At 43.0% G+C, this 15,378-nt stretch overlaps 1 protein-coding gene across 1 annotated transcript in view; it reads left to right on the top strand.

The window, feature by feature from the left end:
- The window catches only part of LOC137376366 (synaptojanin-2-like), a 217,607-nt gene that overhangs the window by 66,510 nt on the left and 135,719 nt on the right, over window positions 1-15,378 (top strand). The window contains 2 exon segments of the mRNA XM_068044775.1: window positions 7,386-7,611; window positions 9,434-9,514. Coding sequence (XP_067900876.1) covers window positions 7,386-7,611; window positions 9,434-9,514 — 307 coding nt within the window.

The following is a 15,378-nucleotide window of genomic DNA, read 5'->3' as shown; positions in this document are numbered from 1 at the left end:
CCAGTGGACAGTGAAGACGCAAAGATCATCGCCAAAGGCGCAGCAATCTCTTCCCTCGCTTCCCGTAATATCCTTGGGTATATCCCGTCTGGCCCCAGGGACTTATCTGTCCTCATAGGGGCGGCACAGTGGCGCAGTGGTTAGCACCGCAGCCTCACAGCTCCAGGGACCTGGGTTCGATTCCGGGTACTGCCTGTGTGGAGTTTGCAAGTTCTCCCTGTGTCTGCGTGGGTTTTCTCCGGGTGCTCCGGTTTCCTCCCACAAGCCAAAAGACTTGCAGGTTGATAGGTAAATTGGCCATTATAAATTGTCACTAGTATAGGTAGGTGGTAGGGAAATATAGGGACAGGTGGGGATGTTTGGTGGGAATATGGGATTAGTGTAGGATTAGTATAAATGGGTGGTTGATGGTCGGCACAGACTCGGTGGGCCGAAGGGCCTGTTTCAGTGCTGTATCTCTAATCTAAAAATCTAATCATATCATTCAAAATTTCCAGCACATCCTCCCTCTTAACCTCAACCTGTTCGAGCATATCAGCCTGTTCCACGCTGTCCTCACAAACGACCAGGTCCCTCTCACTAGTGAATACTGAAGCAAAGTATTCATTTATGACCTCCCCTACCTCCTCCGACTACAGGCACAAGTTCCCTCCACTATCCCTGATCGACCCTACCCTCACTCTGGCCATCCTCTTGTTCCTCACATAAGTGTAGAACGCCTTGGGATTTTCCTTAATCCTACCCGCCAAGACTTTTTCATGTCCCCTTCTAGCTCTCCTAAGTCCATTCTTCAGTTCCTTCCTGGCTACCTTGTAACCCTCTAGAGCCCTGTCTGATCCTTGCTTCCTCAACCTTAAGTAAGCTTCCTTCTTCCTCTTGACTAACTGTTCCACATCTCTTGTCATCCAAGGTTCCTTCACCCTACCATCCCTTCCCTGCCTCATCGGGACAAACCTATCCAGCAGTCGCAGCAAGTGCTCCCTAAACAACCTCCACATTTCTGTCGTGCATTTCCCTGAGAACATCTGTTCCCAATTTATGCTCCCCAGTTCCTGCCTAATAGCATTGTAATTCCCCCTCCCCCAATTAAATATTTTCCCATCCCGTCTGCTCCTGTCCCTCTCCATGACTATAGTAAAGGTCAGGGAGTTGTGATCACTATCACCGAAATGCACTCCTACCGATAGATCTGCCACCTGGCCTAGTTCGTTGCCAAGCACCAAGTCCAACATAGTCTCCCCTCTAGTCGGCCTATCTACATATTGAGTCAGGAAACCTTCCTGGACACACCTGACAAAAACTGCTCCATCCAAACTATTTGCACTAAGGAGGTTCCAATCAATATTAGGGAAGTTGAAGTCACCCATGACAACAACCCTGTTACTTCTGCACTTTTCCAAAATCTGCCTCCCAATCTGTTCCTCCATGTCTCTGTTGCTATTGGGGGGTCTATAGAAAACTCCCAACAAAGTGACTGCTCCTTTCCTGTTTCTGACTTCCACCCATAATGACTCAGTAGACAAACCCTCCTCGACGACCTCCCTTTCTGCAGCTGTGATACTATCCCTGATTAGCAATGCCACTCCCCCACCTCTTTTACCTCCCTCCCTATTCCTTTTGAAACATCTAAACCCCGGAACATCCAACATCCATTCCTGCCCCTGTGATATCCACGTCTCCGTAATGGCCAGAACATCGTAGCTCCAAGTACTGATCCATGCTCTAAGTTCATCACCCTTATTCCTGACACTTCTTGCGTTAAAATAGACACACTTCAACCCATCATACTGGCTGCAACTTTGCCCTGTCAACTGTCTAACCTTCCTCACAGACTCTCTGCACTCGGTATCTGCCTGTTGAACAGCTACCCCATCCACTGATCCGTAGCTCCGGCCAAGTGATTGGGCGAATTGTTACAACCAGTTTTGAGCAAGTTCTCCACATACACGGTGAAGGAGTCCTTCACATTTGCAAAGGCCATACAGGAATTGCATATCGATAGCAATGCTCATTTGACATTGCTAGCCTATTCACCAATGTACCACTTAAGGAAGCCATAGATATTTGTGCTGTAGCACTATATCATGGCGATCTAGGCCTGCCACCATTGCGTGAATCAGTATTTATTGAACTCATGAACTCGAGCATTTGAGTTCAGTTTTAATGATTCCATGTATGCCCAAATAGATGGTGTTGCCATGGGATCCCCTCTTGGCCCAGCTCTCGCAAGATCTTTGTTGGGTTCCATGAGAAACGTGTTTTCGAGGAAATGGCACCTAACCTTCTAACTCTTGCATATTTCCGATATGTAGATGATACGTTTGCTAGATTTGAATCTGCAGCTGCATGTAATAATTCCCTTGCATGTCTTAATGGGCTCCATCCTGCGTTCAAATTCACCTTTGAAATGGAGCACTCAAATGATATCCAGCAATCGAAAACCAGATGTTTAATTCTTTTAAATTCAGTGTAAGTCTGTGCTGGTCTATTTTGAATTTCTGTCTATAGGCTTGGGTGCTGACTCATATGCATTTAGAATTGCCGTTTTAGTTTGTTCATAGTCAGAGGAACTCTCTTCTGATAACAGAGAAAGCTTCACGAACCCTACCCACGAACCCACCTTTTAAGAGGAGAGTCCAAAATTCTTTCAGCCATTTTAGCCTGGTAGCTATTTTCTCAAATGAGCTAAAATATGACTTAACCTCCTCCATATTAAATTTTGGAACTAACCGTGAGTGTCTCAGTGCATCAAATTTTTCTCTAAATTGGGGATAATATTTGGGTGGCTGGTAGCATTTTTATTTTGGCTTTGCAGCCTCAAACTGTTTCGCCTGTCTTTCCTCTTTCTCCTTGTAAAACCCCTTTACTTCACTTTTCTTTTGAAGCTGAAACTGTTCCTTCCTTTTTCTTCTGAAACTGCATCCCTCTCTTTTCAACTGCAACTGTATTTCTTCCCTTTTCATCTGCAACCGAATTTGAGCTAGAGCTACCTTTTCAGACTCAGATTTCATGCTTTCTTCTTCTGATTCAGGGATAAATTTAAAATGGTTAGCTCGACTCTTCACCAGTTCAAGTTTCTTTGCTTTTGTTTGAAAGTGATTCCCACCTCTGTAGCTAAGCTGTTTAAATCTTCAATACTTAATTTATTTAACTTATCATGGGATATATCTCCCTGCCCTACAAACTCCTTAGCATTAAATGTGGCCATTTCTAGCACGTGGAGAAAAAAAATACAAGAAAACCTGTTTGTTTACTTTTCCACAATTTGAGAGGTCAATTTTCCTGCTGTTTTCAAATCTCTCACTTATTTAGTTTAGTTTAGTTTAGAGATACAGCACTCAAACAGGCCCTTCGGCCCACCGAGTCTGTGCCGACCATCAACCACCCATATATACTAATCCTGCACTAATCCCATATTCCTACCACATCCCCACCTGTCTCTATATTTCCCTACCACCTACCTATACTAGGGGCAATTTATAATGGCCAATTTACCTACCACCCTGCAAGTCTTTTGGCTTGTGGGAGGAAACCGGAGCACCCGGAGAAAACCCACACAGACACAGGCAGAACTTGCAAGCTCCACACAGGCAGTACCCAGAATTGAACCCGGGTCGCTGGAGCTGTGAGGCTGCGGTGCTAACCACTGTGCCACCCTGGCAGTTTAGATCGTGGCTTCGGCCCCCATTTTGTTATGGCCACATGATGAGGGGTGTGGGTGGTCCCCATTGTTCAACTCCCAATTGACAGCATCAAATGTTCTTATTTCTAGGGTTTTTAACCCCTTTGTGTTTTATTTGTCAAATAAACAGACAGCGGCAGGGTTTCTTGTAGGTTTAAAACAGAAGATTAATTAATTATTGAGCAATATTCATCAAGAATCTGTCCTTGGCTCGCTCCAATTTTTCATCCACAAGCTGCCCCTTGCTGACATTGGTTTCCACATGTGTGCTGATGACACCCAGCTGTACCTCATCACCACCCCTCTCGACCCCTCCGGTGTCTCTAAATTGTTAGACTGCTTGTCCAGCATCCAGTACTGGATGCACAGAAATTTCCTCCAATTAAATATTGGGATGACTGAACCCGTTGTCTGCGATCCCCATCACAAACTGCGCTCCCTTGCTACTTCCTCTATCCTCCTCCCTGCCAACTGTCTGAGCCTTAACCAGGCTGTTTGAAACCTTGCTGTCATATTTGACCCCGAAATGAGCTTCCAACCAAATAGCCACACTGTCAGTAAGGCCACCTATATCCACCTCCATAATATTTCCCGTATCTGCCCCGCCTTAGCTCATCTGCTGCTGAAACACTCATTCATGCCTTTGTCACCTTACTATTCTAATGCTCTCCTGGCTGGTCTACCACATTCTACCCTCTAAACTTGAGGTCGCCTAAAACCCTGCTGCCCATGTCCTAACACACACCAAATCCCATTCACCTGTCACCCCTGTGCCTGCTAACTTACACTGGCGTCCAGTTAAGCAACGCCTTGACTTTTAAAATTTTCATCCTGGTGTTTAAATCCCTCCATCGTCTCTCCCCTCTCTACCTCTAATCTTCTCCCACCCCACTGCCCTCCGAGATATCTGCGCTGCTCTAATCCCGGTCTCTGAGCATCCCCGATTTTAATCACTCCACCATTGGACGGTGCCTTGGCCCTAAGCTCTGGAATTCCCTCCTTTAACTTCTCCCCCTCTCTACCTCACTTTCCTCCTTTTTAAGACGATCCTTGAAACCTACCTCTTTAATCAAGTTTGAGGACATCTGCCCTAATATCTCCTTATGTGGTTGGGGTCACATATTGTTTTATAATGTTCTTGTGAGGCACCTTGGGATGTTAAAGGCGCTAATAAGATCAAGTTATTGTTGTAGGGGAGAACCGAGCATTTGGACTGAGTGCTCCACCTGTATGGGGGTGGAGGATTGAGTGCTTGGCCTATATGGGAGTGAAGTGGGGTGGGGGAAAGGGGGTGGTATGGTCTGAGCACTCTGCCTATATTGGGACTGAGTGTTCCACCTATATGGGGGGAACTGATTCCTTCACATGTATGGATGGATTGTAACTCTTGTGCTGAGGGGGGGTTAAACATCTCTTTCTATGCTGCTGGAAGCAGTTAGCAACATGTAATTTAATTTACAGCTGTATGAATGAAGTATAGGCTGCCATCGACAACAGTGCTGTAATGTGAGTGCAAAGTTAGAGAAGCCTCGATTAGAAAAGGTAATTTAATGTAGGTTGTGCATGTTTAATTACTAAAGAAGAAATAGTGCCACATAAGGAATACTTTCAGCTTTGGTAAGATTACAGCTGATACGCTTTCTTTCTCATTTGGATGCATGGGAGTGATATTACAGATATTATCAAACTTGCATGAATAAAAACAAAGAGTTCCAACCTCAGAAGAACATTCCCTACTGCACCGAGATTAAAAGACCATATGAGTGTGATGCAAAACGCTTGTGTGTATACACATTTTGGTGTTCTTTTGTTTCAAGACAGTTGGGTAAGGGAAGTACCTTTTTGAAGGACATTGGTGAAGTAGATAAGTTTTTACAACTATCTGCTAATTACATGGTCACCATTACTGCCACTAGCTTTTTTTCCTTATTCTAGGTGTATTTAATAAACTGAATTTAAATTCCCCAGCTGTTGTGAGATTTGAACTCATCTCTGGACAATTAGTCTAGGCCTCTTGATTAGTCCAGTAATATAGCCACTATGCTACCGTTCCTGGTGCTTGAACTTTACCTAACCTAATGAACATCCACATCTGTATAGTTGACCATTAGCTTTATACCAAGTGTAATTATAGTCCTATTATACCAGTACAAACAGTAGACCCCTGGGATCTTCCTAAAACAGTTCTTTTCAGGTGATGGTGACAATCAGTTTGGGCAGGCCTTCCAGGAGAAATGCAGCAACAGAGTTTCAGGCAGGTCTTGCAGAAGGAATGCAGCATCAATTTCTCTATTTCTTATACTCTCATCTAAAAGCTTCTCAAAGAGATGGAAAAACTGGCAGGCTTTTCAAAGAGCTGGAAAAGGCTGAATTGGGGTTTGTCCTTGGCAGGTCGATTCTTTAACTCCTTTTCAGGACACTATCCATATCCCAACTGTCTGTCCAAAGTAAAACCAAAAACATCTCAGGAGTCAAGCCTCCTGACTCCTATCAATCTTGACCTGTCATTTCTCTGTAAACATCTTCCACAAGTCAACAAAAGTCCCCTGCTGGGTATTTATCTGAAAACAGGTACCTTTCAGTAACTGTTTTTCACAAGCCAAATCCAAAAGACCTTCTGATGACCTCTTTTTAAAAAAAAAAGACAAAATTCCAGCATCTATGGAATCTTTTTTCAGTTTGAAAACATAAATCCTCATAATTTAACAAAAAATGGAAGCACTCATAACACTGTAGCAATGTAGGGATGGTAATGATGAATGAAAACCTCCATTCTAGATGTGTATTCAGCATGTGAAGTTGAACAATGCAAAACATTTTTGTTCAAGAATTTTGAATTTTAAATGAATTGCAATTTCTCTACTCGTATCTCTACACAATGAAATGGGCGATACATAGCAGATGACATTTAATGCAGAAGAGTGTGAAGTGATGTACTACGGAAGGAAGAATCAGGAGAGGCAATATAAATCAAATTATACAATTTTAAAGGGGGTGTATGCACAGAATCGTTGAAGGCGGCAGGACAAGTTCATTTTTTTAAATTCGTTTTCGGGATGTCAGCATTGCTGACAAGGCCAGCGTTTGTTGCTGGTGAGTTGGTAACCAGAGGAGATAGTTTTAACATAATTGGCAAAAGAATTAAAGGGGAAATGAAGAGAATATTTTTTCCCAGGGTTGTTGAGATCTGGAATGCACTATCTGAAAAAGTGGTGGAAGCAGATTCCTGAGGAATTTTCAAAAGGTAATTGGACATGTACATGAAGGGCTTTTGCAGGATTACGGGAAAAGCTGGGGTGTGGTGCTAAATTGGACATCTTTTTCAAAGAGCCCACACAGGCACGATGGGCCAAATGGCTTGCATCTGTGCTGTGAGATTTGATAATTCCATGATTGTCATCAGTTTATGTTCAGGTACTACAGTGAATAGAGTAAAAAGTTAAACAACATTGCGTATGGGATATCCTCCATTGACTCTTGTTTGATGGGAGTGGATTTAATTTCTAGAACTTGGCATTGCAATTTGATGACTGTGGGTAAGAATGCAATGAATGAGTAGGGATTGCCAATGCCAGTGTATGAGGTACTGTGCCAGTTTTCTCTGAAAGCAGTGATAGGGAAATAATCTGCTTGATCTTTTTTGCTTCTGAAAAATGGCGGACAATTTCTACTTATTGTTTGTCTCTGTGTGACTTGGTTATAGGAATCGGACTTTACATGTACATCTCAAGCAGTACCAGGTCAACTGCTCCGATTGGCTACTGAAGGTGATCTGTGGTGTGGTGGAGATCCGCACAGCCTATGCTACAGAAAAGAAGGCAAAGGCATGCCTGATATCGCGGCTCAGCTGTGAACGAGCTGGTGCCAGTTTCTATGTACAAGGAACTGATGATGATGGACATGTGTCCAACTTTGTTGAAACAGAACAGGTATTTTAAACATTTAAAAAAAAAGGACTTGCATTTATACAGTGTCATTCACAACCACAGGCTCATGTGGAGCCTAAAAACTGGCACAAAGTTGTTGCACCAAATGCCTGTTTCTGTGCTGTAAATATTATGTAATAACAGATTGCATTGTATTACATGCAGAACTAAATCCTGTCTTAATTCCAAAAAATGTTCTATTAGCCCCAGCCACATGCAAAATATAAAAATACAAAACCATGGTATTGCCCTAATGATAATGTGTTATGATAATTGTCATAGATGCTAGTGATTTCCCAAGTTCTTTTGGATGAGAACCTACTGAATTTATCAGCAATAAGGGATTATTTGTGTATTTTAGTATAAATACAATGAAGCACAAGCTGTTAAGAAATTGGCAAATGGAGGTTGCCTTCATTGCAATTACTTTTTATATGTCTGCCTACTGAAAGTAGTGCTGATAAAACAATAACAAGGTACTTTATGTAACTGTCAACTTAGTATCTAACTTAATCTTCATTGTGATCTGTAAACAAGTAGATGTTTATATTCCCGCTGCTTATTTATTTATTTACTTAGAGATACAGCACTGAAACTGGCCCTTCGGCCCACCGAGTCTGTGCCGACCAACAACCACCCATTTATACTAATCCTACATTAATCCCATATTCTCTACCACATGCCCACCATTCTCCTACCACCTACCTACACTAGGGTCAATTTACAATGGCCAATTTACCTATCAACCTGCAAGTCTTTGGCTGTGGGAGGAAACTGGAGCACCCGGCGGAAACCCACGCGGTCACAGGGAGAACTTGCAAACTCCGCACAGGCAGTACCCAGAACTGAACCCGGGTCACTGGAGCTGTGAGGCTGCGGTGCTAACCACTGTGTCGCTCTGCCGCTCTGTTTAAAGATGTCGTTGTTTAATGAGCTTGCATATAGGAGTGAAATAATTGCCTCAGAGGTTCCTGTGGCTGCTAACCGGCCTTAACGCTGGCCAGCTGTAGTAGGCCAGCAGGGGTTCGGGCTCAACTCATGAATCATATGCAGATTTTTCTAAAGATGCATAAGGTTCAAAAGTGGAGCCTATGCTTGTGTATTAAACAAGGGTCCGACGTGGATTAAAACTTGGGCCGAGATTTGAGGTGGGTCCTCTAGAGGTTTGGGTCTAGAAATTCAGATGCAATTTTTGGGTGGTAAACAGCTTACATAGCTCCCTATATGAGAAGCAGGAAGTGCACTATCCACCATATTGGATTAGTTAGATGCACTGGCAGCAGGAACGCATGTCTGAAATATTTAAAGGGGAAAATGATTAAATTATTCAGACCTGCTTTCGATTTTTGATCGCTTCAGCTCTTTCACCATGTACTGAATTCTCACAGCCAACAACATTAACCAGCAGAAAGGCTCCCATACTCACCTGAATGTGGAGCCAGGAGAGCAGGAGTGCTCCTCCCGACCTACAGTAAAAGAATAAAAGCAAAATACTGCGGATGCTGGAAATCTGAAATAAAAACAAGAAATGCTGGAACCACTCAGCAGGTCTGGCAGCATCAGTAAAAGAATGTTGCTGATTGCTGCTACCATACCCACCCGACCGTTTTCACACCTTTCCTTGCCCCCCGCTGAATTTTTAGGTTAGTAAGTCTAAATGTTTAGTATGAATGTTAGAATTAGCATGGATATTAAGGTGTATTAAGTTAGAAGCACAGAACTTATTGATATTTTCATTTTGCTGATATCTAGCTTGGGATGTTTTTGCATCTGCCATGGGATTTTATTGTTTCTATCCAAACTTATAGTTCTTTTCTGCTCCTAGGTAATTTACTTGGATGATGCAGTGTCTTCTTTTGTCCAGATAAGAGGATCGGTCCCAGTATTTTGGGAGCAGCCTGGACAGGTAACATGGGACTGGTTTAGTTTTTCCTATTTCGAGCAAGGCAATTTCTGCACTGTGTATATATAATTAGGAAAAAATGAAAATACTAACAGGGATAGGAGATTGCAGCTTCTTTTGGTGGCTTTTGATAAATGTATTACCTATTTAAGCTTTGCTGTTGTGGTTTCTTCTTATCAAACCATTTTGTTTGAATGACAGCCATTTTTTATACACCAGGGTACTATTATATATAACCTGCACTGTACACCAATGCAGTCATCTGGTTTGCTGATTCAATATACTTCCACAAGCAGAAGCTAAATTCAATTCATTGCCGTCTATAATGCATTTTATTTGTTTTTTTAAGCATTCTGTGTTTGTTTATATTAATGTTTTAGAATGAAATGATCTCTGACACATAGATTATCAATCATAACTAATGGCAAGAGTGGAATTGCTGAACCACAGTCAAAACCTTACAATGATCAGAGGAAGAAATATGGGATGAATGGCACTTGCATGTGATTTATTTGTTAGGGAAATTTGTGAAGTTTTCCTTGCCCTCTCTGCCCTTCACGTATGAATCCAGTGGCAACATGAGGTTGAAACTTCTGGAGATGGCGTGAGTTGCAGTGGATGGCCATCAGTATCTGATGCACCTACACTGAAATCCTGAACTTTCAACAAAACATTGTGACCAGGCTTTCATAGCTGGAGGCTAGCATATCTACGCAGTCCACCTAATTCACTACAGCAGTCCTGGTGCAACAAGGAGATGAGTGTCTTTACAACCCAGACCTAGTTTAGCTCATGAGCCTATGCATGGTGACTATTTGGAGCCATAGATAGAATTGTGTAAGCAGAGAGGACCAAAGATTGGGGATTATCCAAGGAATGTGGCATGCATCCTTGCACATATCTGCTAAAAATCTGAAATTCATGTAACTCTTTCTTAATCGTAGTTAACTGTTGAGTTTATGGTGGGTGCAATATGGTACTATGGGAGACCAGGCAGAGGGATCATGATGTAAAAGTATGCTCAATTCGTGCTGTCTGCTGATTAACATGATTGCTGTGTACAGCCAGTGCTAACCGTGCTGGTCATTGGCTGTACACATCAGGAGGGGGATTACTACCGAGTCCATTATGCTACTTAATGGCAGCCAGCACCTGACTGCAACAATCATTGGAAATTGTGAGCTGAAATCGCTGAAGCTGAGGGAAAGCAGGCATCACAATTCTCTGACGCTGCACCTGACGCCTTGGTACAGAAGGAGGAACATCCTCTATTTATCTGCGGGGATGGATGCGGGGAACGCCTTCCAGGCACTCGATGCACAGGCAATGGGAGGTTACTGATGAGGTGAAGGTGAGGAGCATGGCTGCTTGGACATGGATGCAGTGCAGGAAGAAGATCAATGACCTGACAAGTGTTACCAAAATAAGAACTTCAAATGAGTTCTCATTACAGCTGCACCATCCATAGCCTTATCAAATTCTGAATTTACAGCACTCCCACCTCGAACCTGTAATCTGCTACAATTAGAATAGCACAGTTCCATTAATGTCTTTCACCTCACCCTCACAAACTCAGCATTATTACAAATATCCGCAATTCATATCTCACAAGCACATTGACAGCTATTCAACCATGACAGTGGCACTACCTAAACAACTCCCAACATTCTCACGAATACACTTCCCTCTTGAATGCAGGAGAAAGTGGTGCATAACAAGGAACAGATGCCACTGGTGGAGGAGCAGCATGACGGCACAATCCTTCCCCCATTGAGGAGACGGTGCTGTCCATAATGGGAAAGAGCAGAGTGGATGTTGTGGCCACTTGTGATGCTGGAGGACACACTGAGCAGGGGTTTGTCATACTTAATCCTCCTCCTCTCTTCTCACTTCTCCTTCAGCCCACACACTCAATGACAAATTGCGGATAGTGTCAACACACACTTCTTCCTCTCTGCTCTCCGCACTCCACAAGCTAACTCTTGTCCCTTCTTCATGTCAGCTCGTGGGAATGGAGAAATCCCTCAACCAGTGCAGAAAGAGGATGAGAGTGATGATGAAGATGCACCGTCATTTGATCTGACTCTTGCAGCCACCAGCTCAGATACTGACACTTTAGAGGTTAAGTTAGAGGTGGGATCTGCATTACTGGACACCAGTGTGCAGGAACCAGGGCATGGAAAAGGATAGGTACTCGCTTGCCGGAGGGTGAGGTTACATATTACTGCTGCTGAGAACTCGGATGTGGATGTTGATCTGCCAGGCTACAGAAGAATACCGATGGGCTTGCAGCGGAAAATGCTTGGTGCACTAGGCAGCCTGCTGGAGCAATTGTGCACAATGCCACAGAGCATGGAGGACTCAGGTCTTTGTGTGGAGATGGAGCCCATTCTTTCTAACATGGAATGAACGATCAGCTTAATCATCTGAAGAACTCGCCATGATGGAGCATCTCATGGCAAATGTAACAGCTTCCGTCATGGCAGAAAATGCTGCCATGGAAGCTTAGACGGCTGCCATCTTGACTCTGGGAACCACTGTTGAAAGGAGTTTTCAGGTTGTCGCAACACTTCCTGCTCTATTCTCCCAGCGATCACTAAGAGTGCTGAGGTGCCACCCCAGGAGAGTGGGATTGGCTTCATGAAGGAGTAACCTGCTGTCCTCTCCTCACTCAGGCTGACAGCATACCTGCTCCCACGTCTAACCACTCCACCAGTGCTGATGCTGATGCCTGTGAGCAGCTAGCCTGGACTGCTACAGTCCAGGCCAAGATGGAGCAGCCTGCAGTTGGGCCTTCTAGGCCCAGTGCTGTTTAAGGTTGTCCTCCATGGCTATCTGCAATTTCCTGACTGCAAGGTCAGCAACCTTACACCACCGAAGCTACAGCCATGGGAAAACAATTCAGAGACGCACCAGGATAAGTGAAGGAACATGAAAGATATGTGCTAAGGGAATGCACAAAGGTGATTTATTTAATTTTGTATAAGTGTAAGATTAGTGTGCCAGAATCTTCTATCAAAATAATAGGAAGACTAATGTCACTCATGGTTATTTATGGGTTAATGGTACAGCAACTTCAGGCTGCATGGTTAAATGTGAATATGAACATCCAGAAGTTGTTTTGCTCCACTATTAGTTTTGCGAAAACAACATCTCGCCCTGAGTTTCCTTTTTTTTTAAAGAATTTTCAGAGTGTGCCCATTAATTACTCACTAAACTCATTATCTAAAGTTAAGTTTTGTCATTACAAATGTAAATACCTTTTGATGATTTGATAAGTATAGGAACATAAAAATATAGGGGCAGGAGTAGGCCATTCAGCCCCTCGAGCCTGCCCCACGTTCATGGCTTATCATCCACTTCAATGCCTTTTTCCCACACTATCGCCATATCCCCTTATGTCATTGGTATTTAGAAAACTGTCAATCTCTACTTTTAAACATACTCAATGACTGAGCTTCCACAGCCCTCTGGGGTAGAGAATTTCAAAGATTCACAACTCTCTGAAAAAGGAAATTTCTCCTCCTCTCTGTCCATACTCCAGGTGCGGTCTCACACAAGGACATCAAGGTCCCTTTGGACATCAACATTTCTCAACCTCTCACCATTTAAGAAATACTTTGCATTTCTGTTTTTCCTACCAAAGTGGATAACTTCACATTTTTCCACATTATATTCCATCTGCCATGTTTTTGCCCACTCACCTTAGCCTGTCTAAATCCCCTTGAAGCCTCTTTACATCCTCCTCACAACTCACATTCCCACCTAGTTTTTGTGTCATCAGCAAACTTGGAAATATTACATTTGGTCCCCACATCCAAATCATTGATGTAGATTGTGAATAGCTGGAGCCCAAGCACTGATCCTTGTGGTACCCCACTAGTCACAGCCTGCCAACCTGAGAATGACCCATTTATTCCTACTCTCTGTCTTCTGTCTGTTAACCAATTCTCAGTCCATGCCAGTATATTACCCCCAATCCCATGTGCTCTAATTTTGCTGACTAACCTCTTGTGTGGGACCTTATCGAAAGCCTTCTGATAATCCAAATACACCATATCCACCGGTTCCCCCTTATCTATTCTGCTAGTTACATACTCAAAAAAAACTCCAACAGTTTTGTCAAACGTGATTTCCTTTCATAAATCCAGGTAGACTCTGCCTAACCCTACCATTAGTTTCTAAGTCTACAGTAATCACATTTTTTATAATAGATTCTAGCACTTTCTCTACTACTGATATCAGGCTAACATTTCTGTAGTTCCTGTTTTCTCTCTCCCTCCTTTCTTAAGTAGTGGGGTTACATTTGCTACCTTTCAATCTTCAGGAACTGCTCCAGAATCTATAGAATTTTGCATCCATTATCTCTACAGCCAGCTCTTTCAACACTCTGGGATGTAGATCATCGGGTCCAGGGGAATTATCAACTTTCGGTCCCATTACTTTCTCCAGTATTACTTTTTTACTAATGCAACTTTCTTTCAGTTCCTCATTCTTGCTGGACCCTTGGTTCTCTAGTATTTTTGGGAGGTTTTTTTGTATTTTCTTCCAGGAAGACAGACACAAAGCATTTGTTTAGTTTCTCTGCCATTTCCTTATTCCCCATTATAAAATCCCCTGTCTCTGCCTGTAAAGGGCCCACATTTGCTCATCTTTTCTTTTCTGCATACCTATAGAAGCTTTTACAGTCCGTTTTTTTATGTTTCTTGCTAGTTTACTTTCATATTCTATTTCCTCCTTCAGTTTCTTACTACTCCTTTTTGAACTCTAAAATGCTTCCAATCCTCAGGCTTACTACTTTTTTGGCAATTTTATAAGCCTCTTCCGTAGATCTATTACAATCTTTAACTTCTCTTGTGAGCCATGGTTTGATCACTTTTCCTGCTGGGTTTTTGTGCCTCAAAGGAATGTAAATTTGTTGTAAACCATGTATTAATTCTTTAAAAGTTAGCCATTTCCTGTCTACCGTCATTCCTTCTAATGTCGTTTCCCAGTCTACTGCAGCCAACTTGCCCCTCATACCATCGTAGCTTCCTTTGTTTAGATTTAAGACCCTAGTTTCGGATTGAACTGCATCACTTTCAAACTTAATGTAAAATTCCATCATATTATGGTCACTCTTCCCTAGCGTCTCTTTTACAACAAGATTATTAATTAGCCCTTTCTCCATTGCACAATTGCTTTGCTCCAGCCATAGTTCCAAAGGACTATAGGCATCTCTCCCCATTAGAGAGACAGTTGGTGATGTATAGCTTGAGGGTCACCATTCCTCACCCTCAAGTGTGGGGCAAGGCAAGGGGGCAGGCTTATACAGGAACGACCACAATCGATACAAGGATTGAACCCGCGCTGTTGACATCTTTCTGCATCATACACTAGCCGTCTAGCCAACTGAGCTAACCAACCCCCTACTCATTGCACAATACCAGATCTAAAATAGCCCATTCTCTAGTTGGTTTCCCAACATACTGATCTAGAAAACCATCTCATATACATTTCAGGAATTCGTCCTGCATAGCATTAGTACTAATTAGGTTTACCCAGTCTATATGTAGATTGAAGTCCACCATAATTACTGTATTACCCTTGTTACATGCACCTCTAATTTCCTCATTTGTACCATGCACTACATTACCACTACTATTTGGTGGCCTACATTAATCCCATATTCCTACCACATCCCCACCTTCCCTCAATTCGCCTACCACCTACCTATACTAGGAGCAATTTACAATGGCCAATTTACCTGTCAACCTGCAAGTCTTTGGCTGTGGGAGGAAACCAGAGCACCCGGCAAAAACTCACGCAGTCACAGGGAGAACTTGCAAACTCTGCACAGGCAGTACCCAGAATCGAACCCGGGTCGA

The sequence above is a fragment of the Heterodontus francisci genome, chromosome 13 (genome assembly GCF_036365525.1).
Source record: "Heterodontus francisci isolate sHetFra1 chromosome 13, sHetFra1.hap1, whole genome shotgun sequence".
Taxonomy (NCBI): Eukaryota; Metazoa; Chordata; class Chondrichthyes; order Heterodontiformes; family Heterodontidae; genus Heterodontus; species Heterodontus francisci.
Note: the sequence above shows the minus strand (reverse complement) of the source record. Positions and strands in the feature narration are given on the sequence as shown.